Source organism: Daldinia decipiens (genome assembly GCF_022478715.1).
Source record: "Daldinia decipiens strain CBS 113046 unplaced genomic scaffold F4813scaffold_4, whole genome shotgun sequence".
In the NCBI taxonomy this organism is placed as follows: Eukaryota; Fungi; Ascomycota; class Sordariomycetes; order Xylariales; family Hypoxylaceae; genus Daldinia; species Daldinia decipiens.
Window position 1 is genome coordinate 464,697 of NW_026054547.1, and position 16,250 is coordinate 480,946.

Sequence of the window (16,250 nt, forward strand, 5' to 3'; positions counted from 1 at the left end):
TCAGAGATCACAATTTGGATCAAGATGCCGCATAAACATACACGCAGAGAAAAGGACCCTTCTACGTAAGTACAGTCCCACCATGTTAACCTAACGGCTGGCTAACTTCTATACCTAGATACGATCTACCCCCTTCGCAGATCGCAAAGCCTTTACCAGTAACGTCGCAATCGCAGAAAAATGTTGCAAGCAAGCAGGCCCAAAGCCAGCCTGGGAAAAGCCAAAAGCGCAAGCGAGATGTGAAACAGAAAGATGATGCGCCTCGAGCGTTCAAGAGGCTAATGGCCTTTGCCGGAGGCAAGAAACCGCGGTCTGGATTAGATAACGGTGACGAACCATCCAAAAAAAGTAAAAAGAGAAAAGCGGACGCTGTAACGAACACTGAGGTCGAAACCAAAACAGAAGCAAAGACAGAAAAGCAACTTCCTAAAATCCAGCCTGGCGAGCGTATGTCGGATTTTGCAGCTCGAGTAGATGCTGCGCTGCCTGTCAGCGGTTTGATCAATAATTCGGTTAGGAATGGTAAAGATCCTCTAGGCCTAAAAGTATGGAAGACCAAGAAGGAAATGAAGATGCACAAGTTATACGACGAATGGCGAGAAGAAGATCGAAAGATTAAGGAAAAAAGAGAAGAAGAACTTGAACTCTTAGCGGAGAAAGAATTAGAAGATGAAGAATCAGGTGTCACATGGAAACTCGACTCACAGAGTGGTGGTAAGAAGAAAAAGAAGGGGAAGAGAGCAAAGTATCTGGGCGAGGCTGCTAGCGACGAAGAGGATCCATGGGAAGCCTTAAAGAAGAAACGCGGCGAGACGAAAGCCGGCTTGCACGATGTCGTTAAGGCGCCGCCGGAGTTTACCGTCAAGCCGCAGAGGAAGATGACCGTCAGAGGCGCAGCGGTCGAGATTGACGGTATTCCGAAGGCTGCGGGAAGCTTAAGACGAAGAGAGGAGTTGCAGACTGTGAGGGACGATATTGTCGCCTCCTACCGGAAGTTGATGAGCGAGAAACGGCCATCTTTACATACGACCTAATATTAGAGCATGTGCCATATTAGCTTTGAACAACATAGATACCCTAATGCCATGAGAATTTGCGACGTTATTACGAATGAAGTTCCAGCTAGGGTATTACGTAGAAATACTACTTATAGTAATAGCAATCGACTGCCTCGCCATCAAATGCTACTTTATAACCTGGGTAGTTACATCAAATCCACGTAATCTTGAAGTTTCTCCATGATCGGAGCCTTTTCACGTTTTCGATAGCCTTGAAGGAAGTCCAATTACAGCTTATGATTGGAGTTGTCCTGCATACGGTACCGAGGGAATCTAACCCAATTGCCATGGCAAGTTTAAGGGGCTGTGCCATGATTACGCATGCTAGATCTTTTATGAAAGAATGTAACACCCATCACTCGAATCTACCACAAGCTCTTCCACGAATATTGCAATCACGATTCATGCCAAATATACGCTCAGGCCTAAGCTAAACGGACCGGCCTTATTACCATCATGATCCGGCTCATTCATTGCGGCGAATGGAAGCTCCACGAGTTTGATCCTGGCGAAGTACCCAATTATGCCATCTTATCGCATAGGTGGTTTGCAGACGCAAGTGGGAATCCAGAAGAAGTTACTTATCAGGATTTTCAGGCACGATTGGAAGGGAATCAAGAACGCCACGCACGTAGCTGGGCGAAGGTTGAGAAGGCTCGCGATATTGCCTGGGGCCTCAATATCCAATGGATATGGATTGACAGTTGCTGCATCAATAACAGGGATATACCGGAACTCTCGGAAGCAATCAACTCTATGTACCAATGGTACGCACAGTCGCAAGTTTGCATCGTGTATCTGAGCGATGTAGATAGGACTGAACTTGGCCCTTCATCGTGGTTTTTTAGAGGGTGGACGCTGCAAGAGCTAATTGCCCCGTCCCGAGTTCTATTCTATAACAAGCTCTGGGAATACTGTGGCAGCCGGAATGGTTATAGCATCGACGATGTATACGATATGGATACGGACCTTAGCAACAGAATTGCCATGATCTCCAGGATCGATCCTCAACTTTTGAAACTTAACGACAGTAATCGGATCAAGCGGTACTTGTCTTCTGTTCCAGCTTGCCAGAAAATGTCCTGGGCAGCGAAAAGGGAAACAACCAGAAAGGAGGATATGGCATATTGCTTAATAGGCATATTTGGTATCAGTCGTATGCACTTGGGGTATGGAGAAGGGGACAAAGCATTCATTCGACTTCAAGAAGAGATCATCATGCAGACCAGTGATCCAACCTTATTCGCATGGGTAGTAAAGGACATCAATGAGTGCAATCCTGATAACATATTGAAGACCCACGATATTGAGCATATCGACAGTCTCTTCAAATTCAACCAGTCCCTCCACGGGGTGTTTGCGTGTCATCCGCGCGAGTTCGACTCAGCCAACAAGGTCAAGCCTACGCAGCATGCTATGTATAATGATGAAATTACCATTACTAGCAAAGGCGTCAAGTTCATAGCTGCTCTATGGGGTAAAGGTCTGGATTCTCCATTTACCATGCCTCTTTATTGCTACGATGAGAAGCCCTCCTCGCCTTTGGGGATCCATATGAGATGGGTGGGGGGGAGTGTTTACGCTAGAACAAACATAACAAGCGTAACATACGTCTCGGACGAACCTGTTTCCATTCCTAGCCAGGACGATATATTTGTCACTCATAAGATATACCACCTCCAAGATTGCCTTAGTAACCTTCATCAAAACTCTATACGTCTTCCTAAGACCATTTATACACATGGTCTACCGAATTTCGGGCTATTGGAAAGGATCAAAGTTTCTCCAGGCTTTCTGTGGTGTGAAGAACACAATCTACTGATGACATACGGAACAAAATTTCCGTTGGCTTTCGCGACCTACCAAATGACTCAGCCCTACAACGGAAAGGTTATTCTAATTTTTGGCCTTGATCACGCGAAGAAGCTTTGGTTCTCTCTAGTTGAGCCAGGCTCACAGCTGGCACCATTGCGCTTAGAAACAAGACGAACATATCTCGACAGAATATGGCGATCTGCAAGCCAAAAACGACACGAAAGCATTCGCTTTACTGTCGGTCCTTGGGAACATGAGATAACTGGCGCACACACATGTGACGTGCTTAATGGTCAGCCCATTTTCCATATCAACTTACATGGGTCAAATTCTATAGATCTTCTGGCCGGAGACCCCATTCCTCTTCCAACCACTAATACTTTGATGAGGCCCCAAAAATGGAGACAACACGACCAAGTCTTCCTAGTTGAGACTAATAGGTTCCTACAATCTGGGCAAGACTCAGACATGGTTGATCAAACTGAGCTATACGGTCAGACTACAATAGATAATGTCAGTAGAAGGCGCCCAGATAGCCCAGATAATAGCCCAGATAACAGCCCATATAGGAGCGCAATTGCAGAGGCGCTGTTAGGATTAATAGAACTTTAAATAAGACATTGAGAACAAAAGACATGGTTAACGCTTTAAATTTACGGAGGGTTATCGTGTTGAACTTTTTTTATAAACGTTTTATTTAAAATGAATTTTAAAGTTATCTTTATTTTTATTTTAAAAGAAAAACTTTAAGTATATTAATATATTTACATGTATGGACCATATGGATTAACGTGTATATATGTGGATTTATGTGAGTGTACACGCGTGGATTAACGTATAGTTGATCCGGACCTTGAAACTTCGCCTGACTACCTACCTATACGTCTTCCTATTGAGCTAGACACTCGGATAAAGGGTTAGTCACTGTAGTTGCGCTGTACTTAAAATGAACAATATAACTAGGGGAAAATATTTCCTGCTTCATATAATACCTTACCCCGAAACACTATCATCAGGATTCTAAGCTGAGATAGCACAGCATATCCGCGCCCCGGTGGATGGCGTAAGGACTGAAGCATACTGTCGTGAAATATCCAGCCTGCAATACTTGCTCTAAATTGTGGCCAATTTTCATCAGGTTCAACTCAAAGGTCTTTCAAATCTACTAGCACAGTTTTCTGCGATGGATTGGCATCAAAAGATGCCACTGAAGCGTAATGCTTTCCGCTTTCCCTCTTTCTCGCTTTCGATTAGATGGAGAAAACAGGCTCAGAAGCCTTCTGACGCTCATGTTCCCGAACCTCATGCTCACGGGTTATTTGTTTGTATTGTCAGGGGATAAGTGGGTTAAGGGTATCTACAGGGGTCTATCTATTATATAAGGGGCGCACAGCGCCCTCGTAAGAGGATAGAAGGCCAGGCGTTACTAGATCAATACAATATATTACTTGGTCTACCCACCCTAGATACCCACTCTGTGTATGACATCACTCAACGGGTATCTCTGACAATTATCCAGCACATTTACCCTGACAATTCGGATCCGCGACTCTGGGATGTTGCAAGCTCGAAGATTCTCCACATTCAAATTATCAATTCAAAAGCATTCTGATCTATCGTCGGACCCCCGCCTTCGAGTACACATATCGACTCCACGGCTGGCCATAAGAGAAAGCGTGATAGCTCCAGTTGTGTCTTTGACAGTATTAGAAGTGTAGGTGAACCAGACGAAATAAAAGCAGTTGATCAAGAAATGGAACAATGCGATAGTGGCGTGTCGATTCCCCTGGTCCTGCTATAATTCTACTCCAAGCAGACCAGACAATCGCACAATTCAAAGGGCAGTATTGATGGATATCTATGGGGGGCTGCCACCTAACCCTACAGAGCACGCAGGCGTTTATCTGCTATATCTTCCACTCTTTTAGAATAGCTATTATTTTTATTGAATCTAAGAATACTCTTTTTCTCATCGACTAGGTATACCACATGAATCCGAGAACTGCTTCAATCAACTACAATTCCTGTCGGGAGAAAATATTAATACTACCTAAGCAGTCAAGCGACGTAGTTAAGGTTAATAAGTGATAGTATGGATGCTCGTGCTTAAGGGGCAGCTGACGACAATCTCGTATGGCCACCGTCTTTTACAAATGATGTGTATATCATAGTAGAGTATTTTAAGATTTATCTATAACAACCCGGAACTAATTAAAAGTATAATCTAAGACCCTTGGTTATATATTTTATAATAACTGTTTGAAGCTTGCAACAAGCTTTGGACGCCTGAACGATACACAGGTATCTTAGGCAGAGCATAGAAATATGTAGTAATGACCGGTTTATGCTAATATATAAAGTCATAAAAGCATGAAAACTAACATCACTCCGTAGTATACGATACAAGATCCCGCTGGATTTTTCTATGTTTTATATTCCCCATTTCGAGCTCGTGTGTCGAGATATCCAGACGATCAGCGCTGGAGACCTTCTATGAAACGCACTATTATGATAAAGTCAGTAACCGATATAATATTCTGAAGGTCGCAAAGAAAAATATTGTTAAAGCCACATACCATCAGTCTTCCGTTTTGGTTACGGCATGCTGTAATAGGGGATTAGCTAGCCGTCCGATACAAAGCTTGAATTTTCGGGGTTGCTTACTACCAGACACAACCGGGGAACTGCCAGAGGGACCGATATAATACTTGCAACTAGAGCCATCTTTATGCGAGCAGTTCTTCGGGCAGTTACAGGCGGCACCTATGGAAGATTGTAAATTAGATCTTGCTTCCAGGTTTTAAGTTCATTAAAGGACAAGCAAACCTGGGTTAGAAGCGATGAGGGCGGCGCCCATAGCCTGGCCAGCGAAAAGGAGCGCAACGGCAGAGACGATAGCGGTTTTAAAATACATCTTAGATAAATATCTCTAATGATATATCTGGGAGTAGTCTTAGGGCTTAATGTCTTGTGGGGAGTTGAGTGGATATCGGCGAAGAAGGGAAGTCGACAAGACCGGACCCTCTTGGTCCTCTTATACTCACTAGCTCGACCATTTGCTATGTATCTCTTACACATCTAGTTTATGAGGTAAATTCTTCTTTCATTTCCTAGAATATCACACCACCTGTATTGTCATGAACTTTCAAGCGTCTGCATCTCATCAAATTTATTTTCCCAGTCACAAGCGTTCTAAAGACTGGTAGAGGAACATAGCCTCGTAAAATGGTGACTGCATGGTGGAACGAGGCAAATAATCTTCGTGCTACCAATTAATATTACTACCTAGTGTAGAATATAATCATGTTGATCGTGGGGGCCGTATGTGAAAGCGTGATTTACTTACCTAGGTACTTCTCAAAGCCATCGTTAGCTGCCTAGCTTTCAGGGAGTCCAACATTGTGATCTCTAATTTAACTCACTAGATAGACAGTTTCACTCATAGGGGTATAAAATCCACGATATACAGTGGCAAGCAAAAGATAATATAAATTGGGCGTAATTGCGTTTACTATATGTGTAAACTTCCTGATCACCGACCCTTCGATAAATGTAACCTTGAATGTAGAAGTGTCTATATTAGATTAAAGTAAGCCAGTGTAATAAAGCCTTAAGAGGATAAAAGCTACAATGCAAGTGTCACCTAAAACATCCTACACTAGGAAGTGTATGTCTCTAAATAAATATTATTACGCGTGCTTATGAGTATTTTATCAAGCCACCTATACGAATTACCGAGTCAATGATGGGTTGATAGCTTTTCCGGTGCTTAAAGCAAGCTGGAATTAATAAGTCGTAAGATAGTACGGCTTAGAGACTCTTGCGGGTCTTAGCACATGCACTCACTCAAAATACAACAAATCGTGCTAATTGGAAAGCTTTGACGGCGAAACTTGCCAATTATATAGTAAATACGTTGAAAGCCAAAGCCGGTAGCTTCTAGGTTTAGATATACCTGGTAGTTACATTAGATCTTTCCGGCGGTGTAAGTAAATATCTCTTTTGTCCATGATCTCGACACAATTAATTGGATCATCAGGAATTTGATTAATATAACCTCCCTTTAGTATGGATCGGCTATGTGACATTCTTGGTCATTCTAGAATGATTGTGTAAGAGGCGTAGGATATTTTTGGCAGCGAATTTCAACTTTTTAAAGCCATTAACTAGTTAAGGCAGTGGATATTTTTTTTGGCCCCTTAATGGGATAAACTTGACAATTACGCTGCGAATTTACACGAACTCGAAAATCACATAGATCAACTATAACCCTAGTCTTAATCGGATGGTAATATGAACGGCCTTTGAAAGCAGTAGTTGGCAATGATAAAGTCCTATGAGGCAGGTAGGCAACTACCGTCTTTTCTAAGCGACTTATATATAGCGGTGGGGAACTTCAAATTTTATTGTTAAAGGCATGGCACAAATTAGAAGATCCTTCTGAATCATTGTTTCTGAAAGAAATACTGTCATAACACAAGCTCCCTACATACGTTAGCACCTAGATGAAGAATATGATTATATAGTACACAGCTGCGGAAGTATAGACAAGAGCATCCTCATCTAATACACAATATAAGATTCCACAGCTTTTCTACCTATATCTCCACTATTCATACTTCTTTTGCGTCAAGATACCGAGCTCATCAGGGCTTTAGCTCCTTAACGAGGAATGCACTAGATTCAAGGAAGTTAGTAATCAATACCTGTACTGCCGAGGCATGTTCTCGATGACGACAGCTTCCTTCGTCTGCTCAAGGAGAGCTAGAGGGGAACCAAGATAACCATTGGAGTTACATACAGTCAATACGTGGTGGTGCCTCTTATGGCATCCTACAATAGAAAATTAGCTGACTGTCAAATACAATATTCGGGTTCAATTTCTCGGTATCACTTACTTCCATGATAGACTAAATGGTGAGAGTCATCAGCATAGTACTCGCATATGGAGCCTGGTCTATGAAAGCAGTTGTCTGGGCAGTTGCAAGCTGCGTCTGTAATAGACAGGGAGGTTAGACTGATATCAAGGTCCGAGTTCAGGAGAGGCAAACGAACATGGGTTGTAGGCAATCGGAGCGTCGCCCATGGCTTGGCTGGCGAAGAGGAGCGCAATAGCGGAAACGATGGCGGTCTTGAAATACATATTGGATGAATGTCTTTGAAGTGGCGATAGAGATGAAAATAGCCTTAGATTTCGATGTCTTGTTGCGAGTTGAGTGTCTAGATATTGATAACCGTCCTTGGGCTCTTATTTATACCCCTTTCTTCAAGATGTATTACGTCATCATGGCCTTGGGTTGTGAGGTAAATATGTTTGATTCACTAAATAAAGTTTTATTATGTGTTGCTGTAAATCTACGAAGTCACTATCCTGCCATTTTAGGGGTTCCACGCATCCCGTAAGTAAGCGGTATGTTGTCACTGAAGATAGTCTTACAAGATGGTAGTCATTAAGATGGAATAGTACGGATACGGCGCATATGAGTGTATTCCCAACATCACTGGACTCATCTTTCAGATGACCCTGCGAATGAAGAAGAAGTCATACTGTGAAAGCAGGCCTCCCAACTCAGCGGCGAATCCTAGTAGTGACTCGCGTGAGGAATGCTTCTAGTCTCACATAGGTTATTGATTTAATACGGTTTTCGTCTAACTTTTAATGAACTCATAATGACGGCCGGTATAAGTGACTACCTGAGGTAGATGGACGGGGCTGTGGCGAATGTTCTAGACTATAGGTAGTTCTTGTTAGGATATACTTAAAAAGGTCCTAATTGCGTCCATTTCAACCTTACTATTTATCGTGACATATTGAAGAATATAAATCATTTAATTAGAAGTCTTCCGGGTTAGTTATAATTTTAAATTTAAATTTTTAACATATTATCGTATTACATACCTAATAATATGTTAAGGTAAGCTTGTGTAACAAAGGAGTAAAATAAGATAACAACCTTGAAAGTTCAGCCGATATTAAGCCGCTTGATTCGGAATTGTGAGTCACCTGATACATGTGCGGTTAGGTAATGTTAAGGTGCCACTAGGTACCTATGTACAAGGCACGCCCCACAAGTTGAATTCACTGCCATTGGAAGTTTCAAGTTCCCCTCACTGCAAATCATTCTTCCATTCTCGATTTAGAAACGACTTCATGCCTGTTTGCAAGTCAGATCCCCGAAGCACACTGGTTCGATCCTTTTAGCGCCTAAAATTATATCATCATTTTCTCCCTTTTTTCCATGCTTGAATACCCACGTGCAAGATGGAGATTGGCCTCGACGAGCTGATCGAGTCCCTCCTGACAGAAATAGCCTTCTCTGGCGTTCGAGGTGAGTAATATTTAAATTTACTGAGTCTATTGACGATTCCAATCAGATTTTGTCGAGAGATGCTTTATTTAATAGCCTCAACCAAAGCTTACTTATTCGATATTAGGATGTTCGGTTTCTACATTGTTGAAGACAATAGAAGCTTTTTATAGCGGTGCTCAGCAGACCAGTAATTCTTCAGCAGAGCATCGCGATGAAGGACAGAAGCCAAGCGATGCACCACGGATCCACCAGGATGCTCGCAGCTATGATCTTTCCATGTGCTCAAAGGTCTGGGGGTGGCTAGTATCAAGGGCAGACGTCTCTGTGGGCACTAACAGGCAATTCAACCATTGCAAGCTAGAGGAGATCCTCGCTCTTCCGGAAGAGGAAGAGGACTTGTCGCCCGCAGAGGTGGTTGAAATATCCAAAAATCAAACTTCGACTCCACTAAATGAGCGCCAGCGCCCTTTAAAGAGCCACCGAAGGCCGGAGGGAATTTCTTCGAAGTACAGACCTCGTCTTCATGTTTCGGATGAACGGCAATGGAAGACGATCGCTGGCCATGGCCCAGACCTTAAACGGCTACCGTTATTTGAATGGAAAGCACTTGTTGATATTGCATCTGTGAGGGAAAAAGGCATTCTTCAAGGGGACTTGGTCCGACTGTCTGGTCAAGATAAGAGATCTCTCCCCACGCGCACCGATGCTCTAGCAAAAAAGGGCTACATTATCAAACAGTCTATTATTCTTCGAGGATGTCGCTCCAGTAAACTGTGGCTTGCTCGATTTGCCGATAACGCGAAAGAAAACCGTGACGGCCTCAATCTTGAGAAGCTTGACTTATCAAGGGAGACTTTAACCAAAGATCTTCGCCCGGTTCCGTTTAGCGCTAGCTGGAACGGCGAGAGACTTGATTATATAGCCATTGCACAAGCATTTAATGCTGTCATCAAAGCATGGGGCATTATGAGATACTGCGATGTTCGAACTAAGTTGGATGCTAATCGCGTGCCACAAATGAGAGCCCTGGCGAAGACGTCTCGGTGGTTTACCAGCATAGGAGCAGTCACGTTTGTAGCAGCAAGATTCGCGAACGGCCAGAAGCTCTTCAAAGACTGTGTCAAATTCATCAGAGAACCGACGGCTGAAGAGTGGAGAGTCTTCCGGACTACGCCGAGTGCTCATATTAAAGTCCCCTCGGCGCGACTAGGGAAAAGAGGGCAAGCGTCGCGAGCTCGATATAATAAGGGGGTTAAGTTCAGTCCTCATAGTCAAGTCAAATCCAAGCAGTCATCGAACCAAGAGCGCCAAATCAAATCGTCAGATAAAGAACAATTGGTACCATCTTTGTGGACTCCATATAAGCCTATGGTCAACACAACATTCGAGATAATCAAGAGAGCTGGCTCTAAGGGATCCTCGAATCTCGAAATCGGTCGCCAGACATTGGGACATGGTTACCGCAAGTACATTGCCGCACTTACCGGGACGCTATCGTTGCCCAATTCTCAGCCCCCTCATCTACAACACCTCAACGTCACCTCACAGCTTAACCGCATAGGAAAGACCATGACCTACCAATTCTTCGCGGATGGCGAAGCCGGTAATTCTGTTGTCGGAAACAGCAATAAGAACAAATCTAATGACCAAGAAGCAAATTTGGCTGACCGTATTGTAGATGGGCAAACTTCGTCATACGATTCGATGATTTCGAGAGCTAGTTATGTGTATTCGCAGCCCCAATCATCCAAATTGGCGTCAGAACCTGTTTCGCTCTCCCACCTTCACAATACTCTACTAGCGCCAAAACCAAAGAAGGGTCGGAAGCGGAAGAGAAGTTCGAACGAGGAACCTACTAAAGATACAAGCGGTGATATGCAAGAATATCCCAACAAAATATCCAGAACAGAGGAACCACCATCGGGGAATTTTCAGGGAGATAAAGAGATAACGAACGACAACCAGGGAGCATATCTAAACGTGAACGAGCCTATTCCCGTACCTACTGCCATCCCGCACCAGCCTGCCCTTGACATAGGGTCACCAACTTCTCTTACACCGCTTCTACCGCCTCCGCCAATTTCTCGACCACCTGGTGTATATCGTGAGCCCGACAACTCGTTAGATCCCTCCGGGAAAAAGGGGCGACGAAAAAAATCACTTGTCCTCACATTGAAGTGCAATTCACTCAAGCCTTTGTTGGAGCGTTTATATAATAGCCAACCAGAAAACTCTGGTGAACATTCTTCGTACCAACCTGATCCCCTGCCTACAAATCCGGCGCAAGGCCCACCGCAAGCTGAGATTGAAGGCAACTCTACCTTATTGGCAGAATCGGAGCAAAATCAGGCTAAGCAGAAACCGACAAAACGTGGCGGCAAGACGGTATTTAGGTGTGATAAGTGTGGTAATAGTTGGAAGAATCCGAACGGCTTGGACTATCACCTTAACAAATCCCGTACTGCTTGCAATCCCGCTTACGTCCCAGCCCCGCTGCCACCTCCCAGGCAACTTGCGAAGCCAGATCCAATACCTAAGACATCTAACGGCCAGGAGCAGGGCCAGGGCTTCGATGACCTCCAATTGCCAGACTTAGCTCGTAAACCATCACAGCGCAACTCTGATATTGGAAGCGGTCGGCCCCTGCTACCTCCTAAGCGTATTCGCCTTGGTGAGAATCTCGTACCCAGTGAGGATACTAGTGATTCAGTTGCGCAAAGATATGCTGGAAGCTCTATCGTGTTGAAAGATGTAGAAGCTTATGATGTTATCGATCATCGAAAACGAAGAGAGAATAGCCAAGCAGCTTTGCCCAACCTTTACGGTACGGTTTCTCCAGCGCACCAGGCGAATCAAATGCTATTCCAGGTTATGCCTAAGGAACAACCTCAAGCTAGTGGGCCTGACATCAGACGAGGACAAACCAGTACTACTGCACGGGAGAATACTCAGAAACAAAAAAGCAACCTTGCCTTAGCACGCGATCGCGACCGAAAATCTAGAGCTGAGAACCCCGAGTCTTATACTAAAGCCCATCAAGCTCATTCAGAGCAAACGGAAGCCAGTAACAGGGAGCCTGCGCCATCTGATTTCAGTCTACGACCTACTTCATTAAAATCGGTCACATCTATCGGCCACCATATATCTGGAGCAGCTGTCCCGCCGACCGCCATCAGCCATCCTCTCAATGACAATGGGAGAAATGATATTCCGGATTCTGGGATGGTTGACAGCCAGCTAAACAACGAAGCTACACGGCTAAACCAATTAACTCCGAAAAAGTCCCGTAAGTCATCTACACTTACTGTAGGCACGGTACGTAAAGATCGAACAACCGGTATCATCCAGCATCTTCTTGACAAGAACAACGGTGTCTTCCCGGGACAGCGATCTTTGTACTTGGCTATGGTATCTCTCTGGGTCAAAAAGTATAGTGATATTGAGCCCCCAGACTGGAAGGTATGCCAGAATGTAGTCAATAAGATGGAGAAAGCCGGTGTACTGGTACAGCAACGCTTCTTTTTTCTCGACGATAATGGCAAGCTTCAAGAATGTTGCGTACTTGCTAAGAAGCAGCAAGGTGGGTCTACTATCACAGATCTGGCTGCTGACCCCAAAGTAGTCATGATCAAGGAGAAGATGAGAGAAATGCACCCGGAACCGTATATTCCAGAAGAGTTTTCGCTGTCGCAGGATGAAAGCGAACTCTTCGATGCGCTTGCATCGAAATATAGAGAATCCACGCCTTCTAACGGACCTCGAAAACAGGTTGGAAAGTCGAACGTGACCGAGGATATTGAGGTATTACAATACCCAGCTTATGTTGTCAACGATGCCTCTACACACATAGCCGGCTTAAAGCGGCCCGCCGAAGAAGACGAATTGTCGGATGTGACACCCGCGAAGAAGATTCGTGTGGATACCAGTACCATGGATAAGCCCAGGAAAGCGCCCAGGCCGAGGAAACGAGGCGAACAACGTGAGTACTGGGCAACTGCGAAAGTCGCGAAATATATTTGGAACCAAAAGCAGAACTCAGGTGGAAAATGGGGCCAGAGACACGCCAATCTTCAAAACTTTGCTACAGGAGCATGGTCGGCTTTGCCCCAAGAGGCTACCTCCATGCGACCTAGTATTGATAGAATCCTATCTTCACTTCGAACTTCCCGCGAAAACGCGTTAGTATCAATGCGACATGTTTCCACCAGCGGGTCTAATGGTACGGAGGGAACCCCAAAGATAAATAATGCTAACTCACCTGGTGAACTTCTTTGGAGTCATGATTCGACAGTCGGTGAAAATGTAGAATATTGTGATGAAATAGTGCCCGACGTATCAGAAAAGGTCGAGAAAGGCCTGGTCGATCGATTTGTGAAACCTTCTATTTCTACATCATTTGTACCTGAAGATTCAGGGTCCGAGGAAGAAGATGACGATACGATGTTAACCGAAGTACATCATGCAGAAATTCCCGAAGAAAACTCAAGCCTTCCCTCTGAAGGGGTTGGCGCTACGTTCGCAAAGAGCAAACCGATTCAGAATACGCGGACTGGCTGCTGGCCCTGGCTACCGGTCAGCTTTTTCGAGTCGAACTTCACGAGCTTTGCATTGGCCGGAGCTATGCCAGAGGCTCGATGGTTCCAACGAGCGAATTTGCCACAGAATTCCGGGGATATCATCAAATCTCTCCGGGGGAAGTTCCAATTCAACTCTTGGGCAGACCCTTCCTACGGAAAATTTCTACGAGAAGTGGGCATCATCGAGAAATGGGAACAGTCAGCTGAAGGGTCCCAAATTCTCTTGCACGGATCGGTCGCACCAGATTATATATTCATTTCCCTCTCATCTGAAGAGTCAAGGGCAAACATGAAGCCCATTACCCTCGAGTGGCCTAGTAAAGGCCAGTATACCGTGGAGAATATACCAGAAGAGATCAAGAACGCACCTCCCGACGATGAAAATGCGGGCTTGTCAATAATCCATCGCAACAGGGGTAGACCAAGAAGAGAACATCCTGTCGAGTCACAGCCTAAAGAACAAGCTAAACCCAGCGCAAAGAAGCCTGGAAGGAAGGCACAAATAGCTCCAGTACCCCAAGTAGAAGTTCAGTATAAGACACGATCACTCAGACCCATACCTGTCCAGCACCGTGGCCGCGTGAGCATACCACGCCCAAACGAGGATAATCTTGGCCTTAGTGGCGAAACAGAAGTCATAGCCGCGTTCGTGGTATTCAAAACACTCCTAGGTGGGGTCGATAGGAAGGCAGACATTGGCTCAATATTGAAAGCTTTCCCTAAATTCTCTCACTCGGCACTAAGAAAATTCTGGCCTAGAGTCAATAGAGAACGGAAGACATATATTGATGCTTTGACGGAGAAGTTCCAATCGGCATTTTTAGAGGCTTACGAAGCGGGGGAAGTCGAACCACTTAATTACGACGATATCGACTCCTACGATTGGCAGTCTCTAATCATCTGGGCTACCAAATTAGAGACACACGACAAGGTGGAACTTCCTGGATCTCGACGCGATCTAGAAGAGACCTATTACCTTGAGGATGTAGGCAACGAAGCTACAGATTGGAGAGAGACGTGGTTTCAAAACTTAGCTTCTATCTACTCGCGAGTTGAAGCAACGTCTGGAGAGCCTATTTCGATCCCCTTAAGTCACGATGTTTCAGCCGAGGAAGAAATCATTGGCCGGGCGAGGTCGTGGGTTCGCTCTTTGTGTGTAACCCCGATACGGGGTGCAAAGATGCCCGAGGAGATTCGTGCGAAGCTCTTAAGTCTAAGCGGTGGAAACGAAGCAGAAACAAATAAGCTACTCAAGAAAGTAGTTGATAAGCTTATAGCAGAGAGGGTAGCGTCAAGAAGCAAAGGGAAGATATTGGGTCAGTCCTTACGACTGCACGGAGTCTTTGCAAAGCACCTTGAGAAACCGGCTACTGTCGAGAAATTTGCACAATCTGCCAACTTTAAAACACTACTAGATGAGAGCTTTCGCAAAGGCGAGGGGTTTGCTGTCCCGTACGTTGCCGACGACGGGGCAATCATGGCGATTTTCAACCTCCAAGCCCAAGGCCACGTCCGCGCAGAAGCCATGGATATACCTAATATTCCCTTTGGGTTTGAGCCAGGTAATTACGACGGCCGGACGTTCCCGAAAAGTTACTATCACTTCAACGTAATATTGTCACCTACAGCGAGCTACGTATTTAACGAAGATCTCCCAGTTCTCCAACAAGTAGGGCAGGTTGGGGTACCCCAACAGGGACCTCTAAACGAGATACCGATCTGGGTGGATTTCTTCGGAAATCTCGACAAGACCCGCTGGATTACATATCTCAGCATGACAACTTTAGCGCTCGCAACCAAAGGCCCACTGACACCGCAGACGGCAAGCGTGCTGCTGAAGCCGTTCGTCGAGCCGTTCGAGGCCAAGTTAATCATGGATTGGATTGATGGTTTAGGCATCTTGGAGCGCTACCACTCAGGACAGAGCGCCACAGTGGGGGAGTGGTGGTGGTTGGTCGTGGGCCGACTAGCACTTGATGTGATGGGAAGAGGTGTTTCTCAAGGTTAGGATTGTTAAGGCGAGTAATTCATTGTAAATTATACCGGCACAAATTCATTGCATGGCATGGGACGGCGGTATATTAGGGCGTTTAATAAGGGAGATATCCTTTAGTTTATTGCGAAGCATTGCCGGACTTTTCTTGTTAGGATCTTCTTGGCAGCGTCGCACAGTAATGGTCAAGTTTATAATTTTGTTTAATTAAGTAAGGAAAGGCGAAATGAGACAGCGGTAGTGCACCCGTAGACTGGAATACGTGTTATCTTAACCTAGTACATTTATATCTCTAGTCTTGAGCTATAGGGAGCCACGTTGGTAGTAGGACAATACATGTTGTAGTTGCAGGTCGTAGGCTTTTGAGATGACGGCTCGTGTAAACGGCGATTCGATCCCGTCTAGCGCCGAATTTCTATCTCTTTTTCTTTTTGGGTTAACTACCTAGGTTAGAACTTTACTAGGTTAGAAGTTTGCCAACGTCGTAAGGGATGTT

General features: G+C 44.9%; 5 protein-coding genes across 5 annotated transcripts; 3 read left to right on the forward strand and 2 right to left on the reverse strand.

Annotated features, from left to right (window-relative positions):
* Positions 1-24: 24 nt before the first annotated feature.
* On the forward strand, positions 25-1,034 carry F4813DRAFT_385788 (uncharacterized protein; the record flags this gene model as incomplete). Its single annotated transcript, XM_049246302.1, has 2 exons — positions 25-65; positions 119-1,034. 2 exons carry the CDS (start codon positions 25-27, stop codon positions 1,032-1,034), a joined length of 957 nt encoding a protein of 318 aa, XP_049103219.1.
* Positions 1,035-1,342: 308 nt separating this feature from the next.
* Positions 1,343-3,651, forward strand: F4813DRAFT_346929 (HET-domain-containing protein). The gene has a single exon (XM_049241903.1). The coding sequence runs from the start codon at positions 1,515-1,517 to the stop codon at positions 3,483-3,485; it is 1,971 nt and encodes a 656-aa protein (XP_049103220.1). The 5' UTR covers positions 1,343-1,514; the 3' UTR covers positions 3,486-3,651.
* Positions 3,652-5,093: 1,442 nt separating this feature from the next.
* F4813DRAFT_399279 (uncharacterized protein) lies at positions 5,094-5,859 on the reverse strand. Its single transcript, XM_049248158.1, has 4 exons — positions 5,700-5,859; positions 5,538-5,636; positions 5,450-5,478; positions 5,094-5,364 (listed from the first exon to the last, which is right to left on the reverse strand). Exons 1-4 carry the CDS (start codon positions 5,785-5,787, stop codon positions 5,257-5,259), a joined length of 324 nt encoding a protein of 107 aa, XP_049103221.1. The 5' UTR covers positions 5,788-5,859; the 3' UTR covers positions 5,094-5,256.
* A 1,660-nt stretch (positions 5,860-7,519) lies between these two features.
* Positions 7,520-8,016, reverse strand: F4813DRAFT_385791 (uncharacterized protein; the record flags this gene model as incomplete). The annotated part of the gene is made up of 4 exons (XM_049246303.1): positions 7,520-7,550; positions 7,580-7,706; positions 7,772-7,867; positions 7,929-8,016. The coding sequence occupies 4 exons, from the start codon at positions 8,014-8,016 to the stop codon at positions 7,520-7,522; spliced, it is 342 nt and encodes a 113-aa protein (XP_049103222.1).
* Positions 8,017-9,008: 992 nt separating this feature from the next.
* F4813DRAFT_222452 (uncharacterized protein) lies at positions 9,009-16,161 on the forward strand. The gene is made up of 2 exons (XM_049239825.1): positions 9,009-9,202; positions 9,309-16,161. The coding sequence occupies exons 1-2, from the start codon at positions 9,136-9,138 to the stop codon at positions 15,767-15,769; spliced, it is 6,528 nt and encodes a 2,175-aa protein (XP_049103223.1). The 5' UTR covers positions 9,009-9,135; the 3' UTR covers positions 15,770-16,161.
* The last annotated feature ends 89 nt before the right edge of the window (positions 16,162-16,250 follow it).

Excerpts from the sequence above, each read along its gene's own strand:
- F4813DRAFT_346929 (XM_049241903.1), top strand. The coding sequence starts at position 1,515 with ATGATCCGGCTCATTCATTGCGGCGAATGGAAGCTCCACGAGTTTGAT.
- F4813DRAFT_399279 (XM_049248158.1), bottom strand. The coding sequence starts at position 5,787 with ATGTATTTTAAAACCGCTATCGTCTCTGCCGTTGCGCTCCTTTTCGCT. Across the intron at positions 5,637-5,699 it reads CCTCATCGCTTCTAACCCAG|GTGCCGCCTGTAACTGCCCG; the intron begins GTTTGCTTGTCC and ends AATCTTCCATAG. Across the intron at positions 5,365-5,449 it reads ACCAAAACGGAAGACTGATG|AAGGTCTCCAGCGCTGATCG; the intron begins GTATGTGGCTTT and ends TGCGTTTCATAG.
- F4813DRAFT_222452 (XM_049239825.1), top strand. The coding sequence starts at position 9,136 with ATGGAGATTGGCCTCGACGAGCTGATCGAGTCCCTCCTGACAGAAATA. Across the intron at positions 9,203-9,308 it reads AGCCTTCTCTGGCGTTCGAG|GATGTTCGGTTTCTACATTG; the intron begins GTGAGTAATATT and ends ATTCGATATTAG.